This window comes from Hemiscyllium ocellatum, chromosome 3 (genome assembly GCF_020745735.1).
Source record: "Hemiscyllium ocellatum isolate sHemOce1 chromosome 3, sHemOce1.pat.X.cur, whole genome shotgun sequence".
NCBI classification, from domain to species: domain Eukaryota; kingdom Metazoa; phylum Chordata; class Chondrichthyes; order Orectolobiformes; family Hemiscylliidae; genus Hemiscyllium; species Hemiscyllium ocellatum.
In genome coordinates this window covers 70,418,727-70,440,626 of record NC_083403.1, presented here as the reverse complement: position 1 = coordinate 70,440,626, position 21,900 = coordinate 70,418,727, and the positions used below count along the sequence as shown (strand labels likewise).

Genomic DNA, 21,900 nt, shown 5'->3' with positions numbered 1-21,900 from the left:
TCTGTTGACTGGATTAAATATTTGGTTTGTCATTCTCCTCTATTTACACTTACCATTAACCATCTTCCCCAAACCTGCCATCGTAGGATTCAGACATGCATCCCTGGGACATTCCCAGAGTCTCTGGTTACTAGTTTAATGACAAGGCTGTGACCCCCTGTTTGAATTCCACAAAATAGGTGACGACCATTGATTGTTCAGGGCATTGCCTTGAGAAATGAACCAATCAGAATCAACCTGCCTGGTTTAGAATTTAAACAAAAGCTGACATTTAGCTCTCAATCAGCATTAATAAGTGCATTCTTAATGACAGAATCTACCAATCAACACTGTTCTCTCACGCAGGATAAATGTTGGTTCTTCCCTTAAATTAATATTGCAAAATGTCCAAATGAGTGCAAGATGAAGGGCTTTTTTTTTCTCAGCACAAGCCAAGCAAAGTTTATGGCTCCCTGAGTCTGTTTCAAATTATGACCTATCTCTTAGTCCACAAGCTGTTAAAAACACATCAGTATCGAGATATTTTTTGTACAAGGTGAGGTGCGAATGACTGCCCTTGACATGTATTTGAATCCCACCATGGCAGAAGATATTTGAATTGAATAAAATCTGAAATTCGAAATAAGAGCTTGTCTAATTGTAATCATGTAACCATTACTTAACAGCTCTCTGAAATGGTCTAAAGTGCCATTCATTCTCAAAGACAGTTAGGGATGAGCAACGAATATTGACCTTTGCAGCAAAGTTCACATTCCACATAGCAATAAATGAAAAATCAGTGGATTGGAATCTGGAAACCTTGTGAGCTGAAATAAAGGTCTGACCAGAAAATTATATAGTTGAAGTCTGCGTAATCAACCTTCTAACCTCTGGTGTTTAACAGCGTGCATTCCCAATAAAAAAAGATCATGCCAATAAAGTGGAGCTGATTAGTCTCTAAGGATTTTGAATTTAATCAAATTCTTCTGGTTTATACTGAAGAAACACTGAGGGATTTAGATAAAATAATTCAGATTTGCATTGAACAATCTCCTTGATAATGTTTTTAGCAATGAGGGGTGACGCCATATCTCCTTGACCACTGTTGTATGTGTCTAACTTTCACCAATTTTGCTTGAACAAATTATAACAACTTATTTCTTCCAAACATCATTTATTTCCAAATCCTGAATTTATAGAGCCATTAAATGTAAGTTTTAGGAAAGGAATAATGCTAATCACTTGATTGAGCTGCTTAGTTTACCATAAAACTGTTGGACTTGGCTTCCTATCCAGCAATCAAGTTAACAAAACCTGGACTTCACTTGAAGAAATTCATAGGAGGTTGGGGAATACGCAAACTTTTTCTATTTATCTTCAGAATGATTTGAGAGTTAGAACTCAACCAAGAATCAATTTCTGAAACAATCGGCTCTGTTAATATCAAAATGCAACTATTTTACAGATAGTTTGAGGTAAAATCTCAGCAGAAGAATTATTGATACTATTTTTGCAGTAAGTCTGGCATGTCTACTTGTTCCACTTCAGACTGCATTTTTCATAGTGTTGCTGCTGCTAACAAAATAATTAATTGTCAGTAGTTTTCCTTTCTTTTTCCTGTTGTGACCTTCAAATAGCTCAGAGGTGTTGTTCTTTTGAAAGTGGAGTACATACCTTGTGTGAAGCTCATAGAACACTTTACAACATGGATGATATGTAAGATTAACAGTTAGTTTCTAATCTATTATGCGTAGACCTTTAAAATGAACTTTAGAAATTAAATTCCTTCAATCTGAATCTAACAATGAATTTCAAATGTGTAAAATACTCAAATCCTATGTTGAAAATTTTTTGATATTTTGGGTTGATAGTTGGTTGTATTCAAATATGGTCCCACGCACAGTAGTATTTGCCATGAGCAAGTGAGAGCTGTGCAATTATTTTTCAAACAGCCATTCAAGTTTTAACAGATTAAAAACTATTCATTTTATATTGATTTAATTTGAAACATAGCCAAAGCAATCTTACAGGATCAGAGTTCAAGTAATTGTATTCCGAACTGGGCTACTAAAGCTAATCCGTATTTAGCAGGCACTTTTGTCATAAATGCGCAAGCCTTTTGATAGTGACCAAAATTTAATATGGCCACTCAAAACAAAGAGTTTGCTCCTGTGTACTAGGTGATTTACAGGGGCAGAAGACTTGAAGTTTATCAATACAGACATATACGCAGCACAGTTTGATTCAGAATATATAATTTTCAATTTTACACTAATGCTGACAGTCAGTGTTTGGTTTTATCAGGTAATTGTTCTTCAAAACAATGTCAAAGCCACTAATTTGCTAGAGCTGCTGCTTCTGAGGCTCGTGGATTGCATTCTGCTTTATGCTCTCACTCCAGGAGTGGTTGTTGTCTTGATCTACATGAGGGGCACAGTTGAACCGAAACCTACCTGGAACCTCATTTAATGTGAGTGGCATTTATTGCGCCTCACTCGGGTAACGTACTGAAAATCAAGCCACTGCTATTCACAGGGTCTTCACGCAAGTTAAAGATTTTATAAAAGTTCACACAATTCTCCAGTTTACACTCATGTTTTAGACCTCGTTGACAGAAAACACAGACACGGTTTTGGTACTTAATAATTAGAAATTATTGACCTGCAATAAATATTATCTACAGGCAAACAATTCTGAACTGTCAACATTACAATTACTAGTTTAAAAACTATAATCCTCTTCTAAAATACCCATTATACACACTCATACGGACGGAAACAAATACAATGTGTAATGGCCACAGGGAAAGCCTGGAAAGGCAGTTTAGTTGTCCATCTCCACAGGTTTGGCCCATCAAGAGGTTCCCAAATACATACATTGCTAGCAGGATGTACAGTGACTGATCACACTTGCTGTGTCTCTGTATTGGTTAAAAGCTACTGCATATAGCAACTGATGAGGGAAATACACTGGCAATGTCTACTGCAGAAAAAGGGCAGCTCCTTCCTTTCTGAACATCTGACCACTTCTGACTCAAACATTCACACCCACTGTTCAGCTACCTGGTAGCCAATCACACAGTTGTTGGCAGACAGAAGGCCTTTGTAATTGGATTGAAGAACAATGACCAGTTTCAATCAGTTACTTGTTACTGCCTAAACCTCCATTCATACCCACCTCTTGACTCCAGTTCATCTGCAACTAGACTTCCCCACAGTTTGGGAAAAAAAAGTGTAAACAGTCCTTAAAATGAATGTCAGGTAACTTGCTTTTAAAAAGTACAGCAATCCTTTCCAGGATTCTTGGTTTCTAAAGCAATACTTTCCCTGTTACTATCCACAATTAAATATGAAGAAACATAAAACTCAGGTATGTTCTTTACAATTTGCAGCTGATCCTTTGATTGTTTTGCTCAATTTCTTTGGAGGTCCCAACGGGCAAAACAGAATGGAAAAAGCTGCAATAAGCAGTTATGAAAAAGTACGTGGGGCATGTTTTTGAGATTAAGTAGCATTGTAAAGTTCAGAAATGTCATTCATGTTGCTTCCTTCAATATTTAATAAGACTGTGTCAATTGTTTGGCTGACCTTTGTAGATAAATGGCTAGTATGTAAACATGAGAATTTATCTAGTATTTCAACTTTTGTTTCAAGATCCATGAAAGTCTAATTGGGAGAATCACAGAATCTTTGTTTCTTGGGAAATGAAAAGGTTGTCAACTGTGAATTATTCTGTGTGATGATCTGAGGTGATGGATTGGATGTTGTTGACTGTTTAATGTTGAAGGACTTTTATTCCGTATTTCCAAAACAGTTGAGATATCCTTTCTCTGATGATGTCACTGGTCAGCTTATTTAAGGTACGCAGCATCTTGGCAAATTAGGTATCAATTGGACACTTGCAGATATAGCATTTTGGTCTTACCTATTTTCAAAGGAGAATGCTTTAAAGATACAAAGGACATCTTTTCTAAGTGTTGAGCTGCATCAATGCCAAGGTCTTTCATGAATACCAATTTCAGTCTGAACGCCCATTCTGAGGAGGAACAAAGGACATTTTTGTTTTTCATAGCCTAGTTATGCTTGTGGGATGCAAAATGTACAAATAGTTCTCCTGATTTGGAAGTCTTAATGAAAATCAGGGACTTTGTTGTGCTTTTGAAAGATCAAAGGCTATTCTTATACATGTATATTGTTACATCACTTCTGCATTCTTTATGAATCACTATCTGTGTCCAAAATCTGTAACAATTAATTATTGTCTTTTATCTAGTAAATGTTACCTTTTGCGGAATTATTTTTTATGGTTCAAATGCAGTTTCTCATTGTAGCTTTTTCATTTTATTTTTGTTTAATCAATTTTGATACACTTATCTTTTTTAATGTGAAGTACCTTTAAATGCATTGCAGGTTATTAAATAACTTTTTCAATACCATATAATAACCTTCTCAAAGGCAGTTAGGGATGGGCAATCAAAACTGGTCAGCCAGCGATGATCGCATTGCATGAATGAATTATAGAAGTCAAAAATATTGTGGACATCCATATTGTTGGTTCTCAACTGGTTGGTGATATATCAAAGACTGGTGAAAAGGAAAATAAGTTTTCTGGGCAAACAAACTGCTCATAAAGTTCCAAATCCAGAACTGCAAAATGTACTGTGGTGTATTAGGTACAGTTGCTCCTTCAATCATGATAACCTTATGTGATGAGTCCTGAATATTATTAGCAAAACTATTGAGATTTCACATTCATATTCCAAAATATAACCACCTGAAACACGATTTAAAAAAAAACTAAAATTGCTATAATGTAATAAAATTGAAGTCGAATCTAGCTAAAGCCACAGCAAAGCTAAGGGTCTGGTCATGTGTTACATTGAGAGCACTTGTCCTATTGTTTTCAAGTTTTCAGATTTTGTGAATCTGTTGATGCGCTTTCCCCAGTTTCTTTAATAGAATCTGGGACAGCAAGTGGCTAGCTCTGCTGCCTCACAGCATCAGGGACACTGCTTCGATTTTACCCTCTGGTGGCTGTCTGTGTGGAGTTTGCCCATTCTATCCATGTCTGTGTGGATTTCCTGCAGGTGGTCTAGTTTCTATCCACAGTCCAAAAATGTGCAGGTTAGATGGACTGGCCATGCTAAATTGCCCATAGTGTCCACCATTGTGTAGGTAAGATGGATCATCAGGAGGATATGCAGACATACAGGGATAGGGTAGCATGGTGGGTCTGGGTGGAATGCTGTCTGGAGGGTTGGTGTGGACTCGATGGATTGAATGGCTTGTTTCCACACTCCATGGATTCTGAGTCTTCTACAATTCTTCTATGAACTGATTAACTCGGAGATTGCTTTAGTTGAGAGACAAGTCATAAGTATCAGAAAGGAAAGTATTGTTTGATTATTCTCACCCTCCCCACTCAGCAAAATTTTAATGTTTAAATATATCCCACTTAACAAAATTAATGTTGTATTAGAATGCACATGTTTTTAACATTCTGTATGGTGTAATACCCTGTGCTTCCAACTTCTGAAGCCCAGATAGGGAAATGCTTGCATGTTGAATCATTGTACATGTGATTGATATGCATGCTATTGTTAATAGTAAATAAAACTTTAGATTTTGGTCAATGGAAAATGTTAAAAAATAAATTTACAATCTTAGCATTTTTGTAAAAGGAAACAAATACATATTGAAGTGACTTAATAATGAGTCTTTTTGAAACTAGTAGCCTGTGTTATTTCTTAACAACTAAATTATTACCTTCTAAAATGGTATATGGCTTAAGGCATATTTTTCACAACCAGCTTTAATTCCCATGATGAAACTTGAATAGTTTGAGATCAGGAGAAATAACTTAGTTTTTCAATGGAAGAATCTCCATAATTGATCCATAAATAAATCATTCAAAAGGATTATGTAGAATGAGAAAAGTTTATTTTGCTGCAAGAATTGTTCCCCCTTCCCTTTTGAAAAGAGATAATGTGGTATGTTTTATATTTATAGCTGCTAAATAGACCAATATGGGCCTTTAATTGAATGACTTAAGTTGAGTAGCTGACTTTGATTTGTAAATTACAGAGCTGAAGGTTTGACATTTGATCCATTTTTTAAAATCTTGGTTTGCAATTTTCATTAATCATATTTGACTTTAGAAAGTTAATATTTTGAAATAGTACACCTCCAGTAAGGGTAAGCATAGTACTCACTAAAGTTTTTATTTTAACCAAGTTGCAGACATTTCAAGTTATTGTTCAAGAAGTTTCTTTTACAAAGGAGAACATGTTAAACGTCGCATTTACTTTTTAAAATACTCAAACAAGGCTAGAGCTGGATAAATTAAGCTTACACACTTTTGCTTACCATAGCTCATAATGAAACAGTCAGTGTTTCATGAATGCTACATGCATATGTACTATTTGCATAAAAATACTGATAATTGAAATTATTTCTTTGCATATTCTTTTCACTTGTGTTCCTGTCAGAAAAAAGATGCTGGTTTTACTTTGCAGCCAAACTTTACTTGTTAGATGCATTTGGTTAAGAGTTACACTTCAATCTTTTTGCCTGGGTAGACATTAGCAGTAAAATTACCAGTGCCCTTGAGGTTTTCAGAGTATTTCTGTTTTTATTGCCTTGGTCAACCCTGGTATTTATTCAATGTCTAACTACTTCAACACTTCAAACTAGGAATTATTTACAATTCTATACAGGTCTGAGTGGTTTTGATTTTGAAATTCATTTGGGTGTTGTCCTACTTGCACAACATAATCTATCTTCCTCTCAAAAGCCAAGATCTGGGTTGAATGCTTCTATTTACAGTACAATCCTTCAGATATAAAGAAGAGTGTACACATGCCTGCATTTTAATACAATAAAACTTGTTTGCTAACTGAGATTGAATTAATGGATGAATTATCAAGATCTAACAATCATTTTCATTCTGATTGCAATACTTGCTGCTGCAAAGGGATTTATTTGGCTTTCTTTGTCATTTTATAACAGCAGCCATATGCTCATAGCAAATGAATAGGTCCAGAAAAGTTGAAATAGACAACTTGTAGGGAGGCAAAATGAGGGATTTTGTGAGTGAGTGAAGTAATTACTGATTAGGCTGCTCAAGTGCAATGTTTATTATCAGTTGAGAGTTTGTTTTTACATTCCTTAAGCAAGAAAATGGGAAACATATGAATTATTTCAGAATGTAAACATCTAAGAAACTCCCCTGTTGTAGATATAAACTCTTAATTTGAATGCGCGAACTGGTCTTTTTAAATTGACTTCTCTATTATATCTGATATAAGCTCTGCTTTTGGAGTATTTGTTTAACAGAATTACTTCAGTTCATTTATTGATGTCAGAAGCTTTTGTTACAGTGTTGGTAAATTCAAGCACGAAATCTGCAGGTTCAGTCTCGCTACTGTTTTCAAGTCTGCAAAGTCAATATCTGTCTGCTCACCTTTGATTAACCAAGTGAACTCTCTCTAACTGTAGGGATTTCTTCAAAGTTTGGATGCTTTCTCATGCTGATGAATGATTTAATGCAATTTCTCACTTTTTGCAGAAAATAAAACATTGCTTTAGAGAAGGGAATTGTCTCAGATATTTCTGGAATTACTATCCTTATCCAACAAGAAATACAGTTTATTTCAACAACAAACAGGTTAGATAAAAAATGTATAATCTTCCCTACGCTATCCAGTAGTGATCTCTATCAAAATGCCCAGGTGAAAATCTTAATTGCATGATTTCTGAAGAGAAGTCCAGGATTATTTGACCTGGTATTCTTGTCTATTAAATAACAACCTAGAAAGAATAGTTTCATTTAAATCTTGATGTGGAGAATAATCATGAAACCTGCATGATGTTGGCTGTGAAATGTTCCCAGGCCATTTGTTCTCAGATGGCTACTAAAATATACATGTAAATTAACTCAGAAAAATCTTAAATTAGAGATGCACTATTAATGACAGTTCCCTGTTGCAGGAAATCAGAAGATAAAATGCATGAATTAGTTTTCTTGTCCAAGTTCCTGAATGTCTACCTGCATTAACTGTACACCTCAGTAACTTTAGCACTATCCTGAGTCCATCATTATTTTCTCCACTTTCTGCTCTTGTTTCTATTTACCTTTCCTTTATTCCTCCAAGACTCCTCTCTTGTATTGCTACACTTGCTTCTACTTTGACATTTTAAGATGCTTTGTCCTGTCAATTCTCTACCTCAATTTTTCGCCACTCCTTATTCTCCCTTGTCTTTAGCAGCTGTCATGGGCATAACCCATTATTATACAAGCTTACAGCTACCCTTTGTGCTCATCTTGACATCCTGTAATGATCTCATCAAGACTCTTGGTGCTGGCTCATTATGGGTAGTAACACTAATTGTCTGTGACGACTACCTCGCTTGACTCCTGCACATCTGTTACATTATCAAAGTGCCAATCTAGTATTGCGTGAGCAGAAATTTCCTCCAATTAAATATTGGGAAGACTGAAGTCTTTTGTTTTTGGTCCCTGCTCCAAAATCTTATCCCTAGCTACTGACTCCATTCTTCTCCCTGGCAAAAACCTCAGATTAAACCAAACTGTTCCCAAGTATTCTGCCACATTTGACCCTGAACTGAGGTTTCTACTGACTTCACTAAAATGCTCAATTTTCAACTGTTTCTTTGCCCAATTTTGGCCCTGTTTCAACTCCTTTGTTGCTAAAAATCTTATCCATGTTTCTGTTGCCTTTAACTCATCTGGTTTCTCACAATTTACTTTCTGTAAACTTGTTGTCAACCAAACATTCACTATCTGTTTCTTGATTTGCTTCAAGTTCTATTCAGGTATCAATCTTACAGGTGCTGGCCTCTAATAACCTTTAGTCAAGCAGTGACATGAATTAAAAATTCTTATCCTTGTTTTCAAATCCTTCAGTAGTCTTGCTACATTGCACTGTACCTCTTCTTCGAGAAATCTAAACTCCTTAAGTCTAGCCTGTTGAACATTTCTGATTTTAATCATTTCACAATTGACAGCCATGCCTTTAGTTGTCAAGGTCCTAAACTCGGGAAATCACTCCATCTCTCTACCCTTTAGTGTCCTACTTTGTTTTATAATGCTCCTGTAAAGTGTCTTAAGATGTTTTATGTTAGAATTGCTATAAAAGTAAAAGTTGTTGTCATTGCAGTCTGCATTCACGAATCTAATGTAAATTTTCCTGGAGTATTATTTGGCTATATCAGACGATCAACCTCATTACAACTTGCTGTTTCCACTGCATTGCATTGCATTTTGCCTATGGTGTTCATGTGAAAATTCAGAATTGTTTCTTGCCCTGAAATCTGTACCTGTCCCCTCCACCACTGATGCCATAGTCCCAAACAAAATATAGAATCAGTATCTGACATTGCATCCACTTATTGCAATGACTTTGTCAGATTCTCCCTCTCCATGATCTCTCTCCTGAGAAACAGTTTTGGGAACATAAGATCCAAATTTCTCAATGAATTGCAAGTCATCCTAACATGAACATATTTATTTGTGCATACCTTGTTGCTGAGTCTATATTCTTGCAAAAAACTATGTACTTCCCCTGATTGGGAAAAGATACCAGTGGTTTTAGAAATAGGTGTCGCAGGCAATTTGTGGTGGACAATAAATACAACGTATCTTGCATCAAAGAACAAATAGAATCAATTTTATTTTTGTTAGTTGAGTCTAATTATATTCATTTTTGCAATGTTCCTACATTGTTGCCTTTCATCCAATTGTTTTCTCTGTGGTACAGTTTAGAATCAATGAGATGTCTATTTGCACATTGTACATGTTTCTACAGTTTAAAAATGGAAAATAAATAAGTTAAATATGTAAAGAAAATTCAGTTTCTAGAGTCAGGGCTCTGCTTGTCTTTCACTAAAAGCAATGTATTTTTAAATATGTATCAAGTCTAGACTCTAAATGTTCAGTTGAACATGCTTTCAATTATTATTTGTCAACAAATGCTGACTGTCCTCAAATTCAACGTATATTTCTGCTTTTTTTAAAAAAACATGATTTGTACAAAATCTGTTTGTATTAGAATGTACTGAGTATTCAATTATGTTTTGTAGATGATGAAACATGCTTGGGAAAACTATAAACGTCATGCATGGGGATCAAATGAACTGAAACCTTTATCCAAACAACGTCATTCGAGTAGTCTATTTGGTAAGTAATTTACAATAATTTTTTCACCCCTAGAATGTAGTGTTGAGGACTGACAGCTAAGCAGAGTTTATGCACTTTTTTAAACCAGAAAAATGCATTTGACAAAAAAAAATTAAGACACGTGCCCATAAGTTCGTGAAGTTGTTATTCTACACAAAGCAGGAGTGACATCATTCGATCTGCTTCCATGGGATTGCATAAACTTTTTTCACAGTGTGGACTGAATGTTGAAGCATTCTATTCTAATATTTGTGCAAAAAAGTGCGATACAGGGCTGAAGAGATGGCAGTCGAGATGATAACAGTAACAATAATGCACAAAATTTTCCAAGACACTTCAAAGAAAATAAATATGCTCTCTTATATTGCACTTCTGTAAATTACTGAAAGGTTTTAAGTTACTAAATATTTTGTGTTCATACATTGTTACTTCTTCATTGTACTGGTGCTTATGCTCAATTTATCCTTCTAATGTCCTCAAAATCTTGACATACCTGTTTAATACAATGGATTATGTTAATTCTGTTAACTAATACACCACAAGATTGTTTGAAGAGAAGTTTCATACATGCATTTTGCAGATATGTAGGCATAAAAATTAATATCACTGTTTCATAATCCTCTGAAGCCAATGATCACATTCTGGGCTAACTACAAATGCTATGAAAAAAGCAACAGATTAACATTTATATTGCATCTTTCACAACCTCCAGCCTTCCCAAAACATTTACCAACCAATTAAGTACTTTCTGAACTGCCTGTACCTGCTGTATTGTGGAAAAAATGGAAACCAATTTGAGCAATTAGCGATCTGATAATGACACGATGATTTGTTTTTGTCCTGATTGATTGAGGGGTAAATATTTGACTGTACACCAGGAAAAATGATCCTGATCATCATCAAAGTGTTTCCTGGGATCGTTTAAATCCAGCTGAAAGGATAGGACCACCATTTAATATGTAATATACAAACGAATACTGTGAATGTTGGAAATCTGAAATAAGATCCAAAGATGCTGCAAGTTCTCAATGGGTCAGGCAGCATTTGTGGACAGAGGAACTCAAGTTAACGTTTCAGGTTGATGACCTTTTCATCAGAACTAAACTGAAACCAAAACGGTTTTTAAGCAAGTGGAAGAAGGGAGAAGATAGAAGAACAGAGAAGATCTGTGACTAAGTTGAGGTTACGAGACATTACATTAGAAAATAGTTTATGATGTAATATCTATAAAGAATGATCATTAATATATAGTCATGGAGATGTACAACATGGAAATAAACTGTTCAGTCCAACGCATCCATGCCAACCAGATATACTAACATTATATAATCCCATTCACCTGCATTATCTCTCTGAATCCTTGCTATTCATATACCCAATCAGATGCTTTTTAAAACAAAAGTTGTCAAAATGTGGTGAGTTGCTATATTAAAAAATCTGAATGCAACATAACGTGATAGAGAAAGAAAAAGGCCTGCCATCCACAAAGACAAAGTGGAAGGAAAAGAAAACACGTAGGGCAATGTGAAGATAGAGAGTATGGTTGAAAGTTATTCAACTCGTTGGTGAATCCAGAAAGCAGTAAAGTGTTGATTTAAAAGTTAATGGGTTGTTCCTCAAGTTTTGATTATTTTCCCAATGGGACACTAACATACAACTGACGGGTCAGTATAAGAGTAAAATGAAGAATTAAAATGACAAGCAACTGGAAGCCCTAGTCAGGGCTTGCAAACTGAGATGGTCTGCGAATGGTCATCTACTCTGCATTTGGTCGTGAATACGATGTACAAAATCTCTCACTTAGAAGGGCTGTTTGGGTTGTTGTGCAGCAAGGATGGAAGAGATGCAAGGAAAGGTATTGAATATCTTCACATGCATGGAAATGCCATTGGGAAGAGAGAGATGATTGAGGAGGTGACTGAGGGTTTTGAAGAGGGATCATGTCTTGCAAAAGGTCAAAAGGGAAAATGTGCATGGTTGCAATGCAGCAAAGATAGTGGAAATGGTGGAGGATGAATGTAAACTTTAATTTACTTGTACTTCTCTTAGCTTAGTCCTCTGTATTTGCTATTCATAATGCAAATACTAAATGCTAATCACATTGTGGAGCCCAAACACAAACCTGGTTAGCACTTTAGGGAACATCTCCTTCCTGTGCTATTGTTGCCATTATAACATTAAAACAATTATATATAAATTGAGACAGTGCAGATTGGATTAAAAAATGTCATTCACTGTGGGAAAAAAAAAGTGAGTTTTGTCGGGAAGTTTTATTTTTGTCAGGCTAGGATGATTAAACTGAAATGATTTTAGCATTTGTTGATATAATGCAAAGAAAGAGAATTTCTGGTTTTCATTTAGCAGAAGCCTCCAACAAATTGAACAGCTTAACCAATATCTGACTTCCCTTTATTAATGGATATAATTGGCTTTTGAACTCAACTGAGACCTAGCTTCTCTCTATTGGAAAAAATTCAATTGTAACAAGTTTGTGAGATAAGCATTGACTACTCATGTAATTTGTTTTCTGTGCAATGGATGTTACAAGGCAATTTTGTTCAATTCAGTAAGAGCCTAAGGTGGAGAGTTATCTGTGAGAGGTATCAAATTGTCCACTTTTCTGCAGTAGTTCCACGCTTTTAGAGAAGTGCGTCATACAGGTTAATAAGAGTTTGAAGAAAGTAAGCTACTAAATGCCAAGCTTTTGGATCTGTACTTGGAGGAATTTCAATTATGTTGAACTGTTGTCTTCACTGGGTGGCTTGTCTGTTTGTAGATACTTCTGTGAAGCACAATTACCTATATTAATTGTGTAAAATAAGAGGCAGCATTGTTGACAGAATCCTAACAATCTTTATTGATTCTCAGCAAAACATCAAGTCCATATTGTCCGAACTAAAATTGTCCACTTCCACCCCCAATATTCTCCATCACCACTATTGTAACTTTCACTCATGCCTTTTTGACCTTGTGACTTCCATAGTTCAGTTCTTAACATTTTGGTAAAAATATTTTAAGAACAAATTCATAAATAAATGTGGCACATCTTTGCTGAATAGTTGATGAAATATGGGGATCAAAATTGCTCAAGGTTTTGTACAGTTGCGGTTAGACTTCCCTACTCTTACACTCTAACTCCCTTGAAATAAGGGCCAACATTCCATTAATGCCTTCCTGATAATCTTAGTGCTAGTTTTCTGTGTTTCATGCACAAGTCCCTTTGTATTGCAACTTTCTGCAGTTTTTCTCCATTTAAATAAAACACTTCTGTTCTCCCTTCCAAATGAACAGCTTCACGCTTTCCCATATAATACTCCATTTACGAACTTTTTACCCAATTAATTTATCAATATCTGTCTGAACTGTTTGGATCTCTTTTGCAATTTGTCTCCCTGATTTGAACTTCTTTAAAGTATATGTTATAAATTCTTCAAATACCGAAAATCAGATGACTTCCTTTTTATAATTTGGCAATTATTCCCAATTTTCAGTCCATCAGTTTGGCAGGGTTATCTCTTTGGAATATCAGAAAATGTTGATTGCCTTGCTCATCTCTTCTGATAAGGAGAGCTGTTACTTAAAGATATCAGTATACTACTAGGATAGCTTGCGCGCACAATTCTCATTTTTAATATTTGTATAGCTGGGAGGCAGTTACAGCTTGTCAGGGTTGACAATCCGTTAAACTGCTTCAGATAGTGGTTATGATGCCATCAGTAATGACACTCTCAGATCAGAATTTCAGTATATGGATAATGGCCACAGTCACATTTTAAAATGTTCTTCATGTTTCACTTGTTGTGCAAGTCGCATCTTCCTTGGCTCATCTTTGAGCAATGGAGTGTTGTAGATTTTCAAAGAAAGGTTATAATCTGAAACCATTGACCGTTACTGGGATGCAGAAATGTGCTGTTTAGCTGGAAGGTACGTAATTGAAAAAATAGCAAGTTGTTAATTTGAAAGGTGTAGAGTGTTTTCTAGAAAGGCATATAGAATTTGTGTGTTCCTATATTAATGGGAATGCTTTGTTAACTATCAGCCATGGAGTTATTTGAGGCTACTTTCCCTGTGGTCATCAGGAAGTTTAATATGTTCTAGTATATCGTGAATTAGCTGCCCAAGCAGTTCACTGTAATGGCATTGTTAATTGTATACTTGTTTACTATTGCAATCAAACATACAAATTTAATTTTTAAATGTGCTTGTTTAATGAAGAAATAGTAAGAGAAGTTTTAAAACTGCTCTAACAAAAAAACACGGGATGTATTGTGTGGTTTATACAAACTACATGAGGGTATGGATTGGAATCTTTTGGTGGAGTGGGAGGCATGGGGAACGTAGTGGGAGAGAAACAGTATGACTTTCTACCTTTAGTTTGGTGGCAGTACAACATAGGAACTAAGGCCCACGTCAGCTGGGATTACAGTGCTATCTTTAGTAAATTTTAAATGAAAGTAAAATAGCCACCGGGTTAGTTCCCAGGCATGTTATGCTTCACCAGTCTTATCTGTGGTCTCCAAATCTAATGTTTTTACAAATGAGGCAAGGCAGTATTTAAAATTTAATCCTGAAGATTTATGAACGGTTGTGCAGCTCTACAAATATCTTGGAGATTTTTTAAAAAGTCTATCGCAAAAAAAAATTGAACTGATTTTTTATGCACTATAAAGAGTATTTTGAGCAAGTCTGTTTGCTTTCTACAGTTATTTTGGTAATCAACATTATATTTGAAATGAAAATCCGTTTGGTGATTAGATTGTGTGTTGCCTTGCGTGGAATCTTGGCTTGAATCCGTAAGGTTCTCGTACAAAATGAGACTGGGCCTTTGTTGAGCCTCGGTTCAAATGTAAAAATGGTTCTTGCAACTATAATGGAACCCAAATTGGCACTAAATTGCTAAACTCAATCATAAGTTATAAGGAAGATTGCGAAGATAATGGCAGACTACATTTATGCAGGTTTTAAAAATTCTATGGGCATAGTCTGTAGGCTACCAAATACTGTAATAACATCACATTGATTCCTGAAGAAGGGCTTATGCCCGAAACGTCGAGTCTCCTGTTCCTTGGATGCTGCCTGACCTGCTGCGCTTTTCCAGCAACACATTTTCAGCTAACATCATATTGGGCCAGACAATAAACAAAGAAATAACTAATGCCTGTAAAAATGGTACGGCAGTTAACGTGGGGGAGGGGTTTAATCTACATGTCAGTTGGTCAAACCAGCTTGGTCAGAGTTAGCCTTGAGGAGGAATTCATTGTGTATCTGTGGTAGTTTTCTTGAGCAGTATGTACTGGAACCAATGAGGGAGCAGGCTATCCTAGATCTGGTCCTCTAATGAGACAGGAATAATTAATGACCTCATAGGGATCCTCTTCGAAGGAACGATCACAGTATGTTTGAATTTACAATCCAGATGGAGAATGTAAAGATAAAATTCAATACCAGGGTCCTGTGCTTAAACAAGAGAGACTACAACAGAATGAGGGAGCACTTGGTTAAAGTCGACTGGAAACAAAGATTTTTTGGTGGGACAGTTGACGAGCAGTGGTGGACTTTTGAAGACATTTTTCAAAGTTTTCAGCAAATGTATATTCCAGTGAAAGGAAGAACTGTAAGGAAAAGGATAATCTGCCATGGGTGTATAAGGAAATAAAGGAGACTGACAAACTAAAAGAGAAGGCATACAAAATGGCCAAGAACAGAAGGAAACTGGAAGATTAGGAAACCTTTAAAGGTCAACTGAAAGCCACAAAGAAAGGTCAGGTAGACCATGAGAAAAAATTAGCACAGAATATAAAGACAGAAAGCAAAAGTTTCTATAACTATATAAAATGAAAGAGTGCCTAAAGTAAACATTGGTCTTTTTAGAGGATGAGAAGGGGCATTTAGTTATAGGATATGATGAAGTGGCTGAGGCATTGAACAGGTATTTTGTATTGGTCTTTATGGTGGAGGACACTAATAACGTGCAAGTGTTTGACAAAGGCACTAAGGTAGCTGAGGACCTCAAAGCAATCATTATTATGGAAGAGGTAGCATTAGGCAAGCTAATGGAGCTAAGGATAGACAAGTCTCCTGGCTCTGATGGAATGCATCCCAGAGTAGTAAACGAGATGGTGGGAGAAATAACAACTGCGCTTGTGGTAATTTTCTAAAATTCACTGGATTCTGGGGTAGTCCCAGCAAATTGGAAAACAGTAAATGTGATGGTACTGTTTACAAAGAGGGGTAGACAAAAGATGGGCAATTATAGACTAGTTAGCTTAACCTCTGTTGTACGGAAGATGCTCGAGTCTATTATCAAGGAAGAAATAGCAGGGCATCTCGATAGAAATTGTCCCATTGGGCAAACGCAGCATGGGTTCATGAAGGGCAGGTCATGCTTAACAAATCTTTTGGAATTCTATGAAGACTTTGAGTAAGGTGGACAATGGGAACCCACTGGATGTGGTGTACTAATTTCCAAAAAGGCCTTCAACAAGATGCCGCACAAGAGGTTGCTGCTTAAGATAAGAATGCATGGCGTTATGGGTAAAGTATTAACATTGGTAGAGGATGGATTGACTAACAGGAAGCAAAGAGTGGGGATAAATGAGTGCTATTCTGGCTGGCAATCAGTGACTAGTGGTGTGCCTCAGGGATCAGTGTTGGGCCTGCAATTATTCACAATTTATCTAGATGATTTGGAGTTGGGGACCACATGTAGTGTGTCAAAGTTTGCAGATGACACTAAGATGAATGGCAGAACGTGTGCAGAGGACTGGGAAACTTTGCAGAGAAACATAGATACTTTAAATGAGTGGACAAAGGTCTGGCAAATGGAATACAATGTTAATAAATGAGAGGTCATCCATTTTGGGAAGAGTAAAAAGAACTATTACTTGAATGGTAAAAAGTTTCAGCATGAGGGACCTGGTGTCCTTGTGCATGAATCACCGGTTTGTCTGCAAATACAACAAGTAATTAGGAAGGCAAACGGAATTTTGTCTTTCATTGCTAAAGGGGTTGAGCTTAAAATCAGGGAGGTTATGTTGCAGATGCACAGGGTGCTGGTGAAGCCAGACCTGGAGTACTGTGTACAGATCTGGTCTCCTTATTTGAGAAAGGATGCACTGGATGCAGAGGAGCTTCACTGAGTTGATTCCGGAGTTGAGTGGGTTAGCTTATGAGAAGAGGCAGAGTAGACTGGGTTTATGTTAGATTAGATTACAGTAGATTACTTAGTGTGGAAACAGGCCCTTTGGCCCAACAAGTCCACGCCGACCCGCCGAAGCGCAACACAGCCAGACCCATTCCCCTACATTTACCCCTTTACCTAACCCTATGGACAATTTAGCATGGCCAATTCACCTAACCTGCACATGTTTGGACTGTGGGAGGAAACCGGAGTACCCGGAGGAAACCCACGCAGACACGGGGAGAATGTGCAAACCCCACAAAGTCAGTTGCCTGAGGCCGGGATTGAACCCGGGTCTTTGGCGCTGTGAGGCAGCAGTGCTAACCACTGTGCCACCATGCCACCCAATGTTCATTGGAATTCAGAAGAATGAGAGGGGAATCTTACAGAAACATAAGATTATGAAGGGAATAGGTAAGATTGATGTAGAGAGGATGTTTCCACTGGCAGGTAAAACTAAGACAAAAGGGCATAGCCTCAAGATTAGAGGGAGCAGATTTAGGACTGAATTGAGAAAGAACTTCTTCACCCAGAGGGTTGTAAATCTATGGAATTCCCTGCCCAATGAAGTACTGAGGCTATATCAGTAAACCTTTTTAAAGCTAAGTTAGATAATCTTTTGAACAATAAAGGAATTAAGAGATTAGGTGAGACCGTGGTTAAGTGGATCTGAGTCCACGATTAGGTCAGCCACGATTGTATTGAATGGTGGAACAGGCTTGAAGAGCCAGGTGACCTACTCCTGCTCCTAGTTCTTCTGTTCTTATGATCTTATGTAGGTTTTGCAGTTTAACTTTTAGTATTAATGTTCAAATAGAAAGTGGGCATTCTATGTGGAGCTTTGAGGGTGAGAAGGGAATATGGCAGTTGGAACAGTGTGGAAGCAGGAAGAAAAAAATGTACATGACATTAAGGTTATGTAAGAATGAAATGAGCAGTCCCATCTAGCTGGATGACAGTGGAGCAGAATAGAATTTCACTGGTGTCAAAAGCTGCACACGATAACATGCAGTTAATTTTACAGCATTTTGAAAATAACACAAAACCACAAGTAGAAAAGTCCTCTCAATTCATTTTTTGGAGCTGCTATCTCTGCTTTACAATCTGCATCACAGGAAATACATATCTCACACAATTTTATGCAGAGGTTGTGCATGACAACTTTTATGCTAACTCTGCCTGGTTGAGTATCAAAATGCCTTTGAGTTATATGCAAGTACAAAGCGTACTATTGTTGATAATTCAACCAAGATGCATATCAAGCAAGGTGTTCAGGCTTGTACTTTCTAGTAGGAGCTCTTCCACACGGTACATTTCCTGACAAAATTCACTCTTTGTAGATCCTTGTTAATTTCTATACTTATTAATAGCATTTCTCGTGTTTCATCTGAGAGCAAGTGATAATATCCTAAAACTGTTATTTGCTCATACTGTTTTATTTGGTTTATCAAACTCTGAAGTTATAGGGGGTTAATAAGAAAAGTAATTTTGTCCTGTTGAAGAGGTGGTGTCAAGCCTCTAATATAAAATTTTGATTTGTTGCCAATCATGATCTACTAGAGAAGCAAGCATTACATCAGCTTCCTTTCTGGAGATATTTGACCTACTAATGCCACCTTTGGAACAATGTAAAAGTAACATTTCATTTGAGCAAAGCAGACTAAATTAAATTCTTAATCCTTTGAAAGCTTTTGATTCAATCTTGTAATTGCATCCAGAATAGATTAAAAAAAAACACATTCCATCAAATCCACTTGGAGTATTTGATAGCAGGGTCATTGCTTCTCTTGCTGTGCAAGAAACAAATGGCAGATCAGATACTCATGAATGTTTACATGATAATTACAAACGTGACCAACTTTCAATGTCCTGTTTATCAAGACATTGCAATGACGCTCAAGGAAAAATACCTTTATTGATGACTCTGTCAAGCAACAAGAGTGTTGGCAGCAATGGACACTAAAGGAAGTAGCCTTTGATATTCTGAGACATATATTTTGTTTGCAGTGCCAGTTCTTGATCAGGTGACTTTTTACAGTTTTATAGATAGAACTGTTAACCAGTGATTTATTTATAATTCACTGAAAAATAATCTCATATTTGCTCCTGCCAGAGATTCAATTTTTGAACAACACTTATTCAATACAGAATAAGAGAATAATACAGCAGGAAAAGATGCTGTTTGGTCCTTCATGCCTATTGTTTACTATCCAATTAATTGCCCTTTGTGCTCTTGCCCTGGAGTACTGTGTATTTTTATTTCCCTTTCAGCTGCTTGCCCAATTCTCTTGAGTATTACCATTGTATTTCTTTGTACCATGCTTTCAGACAGATCCCAATCCCCTATTTTTTTAAGACAACATCACTTCCATTTTTTCCAATGATCTTAAATCTGTCTCTTCTGAATCCTAATCATTCTGCCACTGGAAAGCTTTCCTTTATGGGCTTTGTCAAAACTGATCATGATGTTGAGTTGCTTCACCAAATCTCTCCTCTTCTTTTAAAAAAAACATCAGCTCTAAGGAAAACACTCCCACCTTCTGAAGTTCTTTCCCTGAAACACAGTTTTTAGTTCAGAAAACTGCACTGTTACAAGTTATTATTTAAGATGGATGAGTTCCAGAATGGAGTGATAAGAATGGAAAATGCTGGGACGTGGTGAGCATTGCTGCCTCAGAGTGTCTGCGACACAGGTTTGATTCTATCCTTGACTGTTGTGTGGAGTTTGCGCGCACACCCTGTTTCTGCATGGGTTTCCTCTGGATGCTCCAGTTTCCTCCCACAGTCCAAAGATACATAGGTTAGGTGGTTTGGCTGTAGTGTACAGGGATTTATTGGCTAAATGAATTAGCCATGGGAAATACAGGGTTACAGGAATAGAGTAGGCGCACTGGGTCTGTATGGGTTGCTCTTCAGAGGATGGGCTGAATAGCCTGCTTCCACTATGATTCTGCTCAGCAGGTCAGGTAGTATCTGCAGCAAACAAAATTGATGTCCCATTGGAGTTGGACTCTCCATTAAGCAATGCTGTGATATTAACTTCTTACTCTTGTTCTTAAATCTTGCCATGCCTTCACTCCTCTCTTTCTGTAATCTCCTCCAACTCTTGGAAATATCTGCATCTCTTTAATTCTGTTCTCTTTAGCTATCACATCTAAGAGGCAACCAAGTTTACCTGGCAATCTCCCAATGAGAGGGCTCCTTGCCACCACCAGTAAAATGCCATCAGTGGCTGGATGCCCTTTATTGACAAAATAAATGACTGAATTGGTTAGTGGGCGGATATACCAACTTAGAAAAATACCTTTTTAATTTTTCCCTTGCTTTTCTCTTGTGACAATAATGAGCAAAGTATTCTTAAATGGAAAGATCCTCCTAAGAATCTGAAATGTTGAGCTTGTATTTATGTAATGTCTTTCACAATATTGAGATATTTAAGGAGCTTTTGTCAAGCTAATTTTGATGTATAGTTATTGCCGTAAAGTAAGATTCCATGATTTGCATATCATAAATGAGCATGCCATCTGTTTTTGAGGTTGTGTGAGTGATAGTTCTTGACCAGGATACTTTGAGAATTCGTCGTCTTCTTCATATCCTCTTGAGAAGGCTGAAGTCGATGCAAGTCATGGGTGCAGAGCTTTGGACGTTGCACTATGTACAATATTTGTGGAGCAGATCAAACTTGAAAGATAAAATAGCCTTCGTCTCAATTTTCTTTTCAGTTTCTTTTTGTGCCATGGTCATTTCCTGCGCACACTTTCTATCAGATTACATTTATGCTGGTGGGTTCTGTTTATATTCTCCCAACTAGAATTGCCCACTTCTTGATCTAGACCTCTGATTGCCTTGGTAGCCATTAATCAAGTTCTAAATTAAACTTATCCTAACACTCAGTATTTAAAACAATTTTGTTCAACTGTATTGTGTCTCTGAAGTTTATCATATTTTGTTCTCCTATGGTGAAAGTGCCCATATTGAGACAGCACAACCCATCAGTTACAGCAGCAAGATACATCCAATATGAATGTCTTGCCAAACCTTTTGTTTTTACAACAGGCATTGCTTCTCAAATTTGCCTTGTTTGCACAATACACAGAAATCTAATTTTATTTTAAAAACCTGAAATGCCAATAACTATAATAAATCAAATATATTAAGAGAGTGCAACATCAAAAGCAAATTATGCCAAATTTGTACCACAGAGTGAAATGATGCTGGTGTAGGATGTTGGTATTAAGTAGTCATAAAAACAAAGGTCTGGCAAGGCATTCATATTGGATGTGTCTTGTTACGGTATCTGATGGGTTGTGCTGTCTCAATATGTTGTTGCTGGATTTGCTGATGATCCCCATGCAATTCACACTTGGCTCAAAGCAGCCATCAGCATTCATCAAAAGCCATGCACAGCCAAGCCTTCGATTCCTAATTTTGGAACAGTGACTTGTCTTTCATTCAGAGTTACTTAAGGTCACGCAGAGGTTTTGTCTGCTCCTCCAAAGTGGTGTCAGCTACATTTATATTGTTATGCTAGCAGCTAGGATTCT

The 21,900-nt window shown here is 36.7% G+C and overlaps 1 protein-coding gene across 1 annotated transcript in view; it reads left to right on the top strand.

Annotated features, from left to right (window-relative positions):
- Window positions 1–21,900, top strand: part of man1a1 (mannosidase, alpha, class 1A, member 1) — a 468,823-nt gene that overhangs the window by 152,652 nt on the left and 294,271 nt on the right. The window contains exon 2 of the mRNA XM_060850868.1: window positions 10,080–10,176. Within this exon, the coding sequence (XP_060706851.1) occupies window positions 10,080–10,176 (97 nt within the window). The remainder of the gene's footprint in view (window positions 1–10,079; window positions 10,177–21,900) is intronic.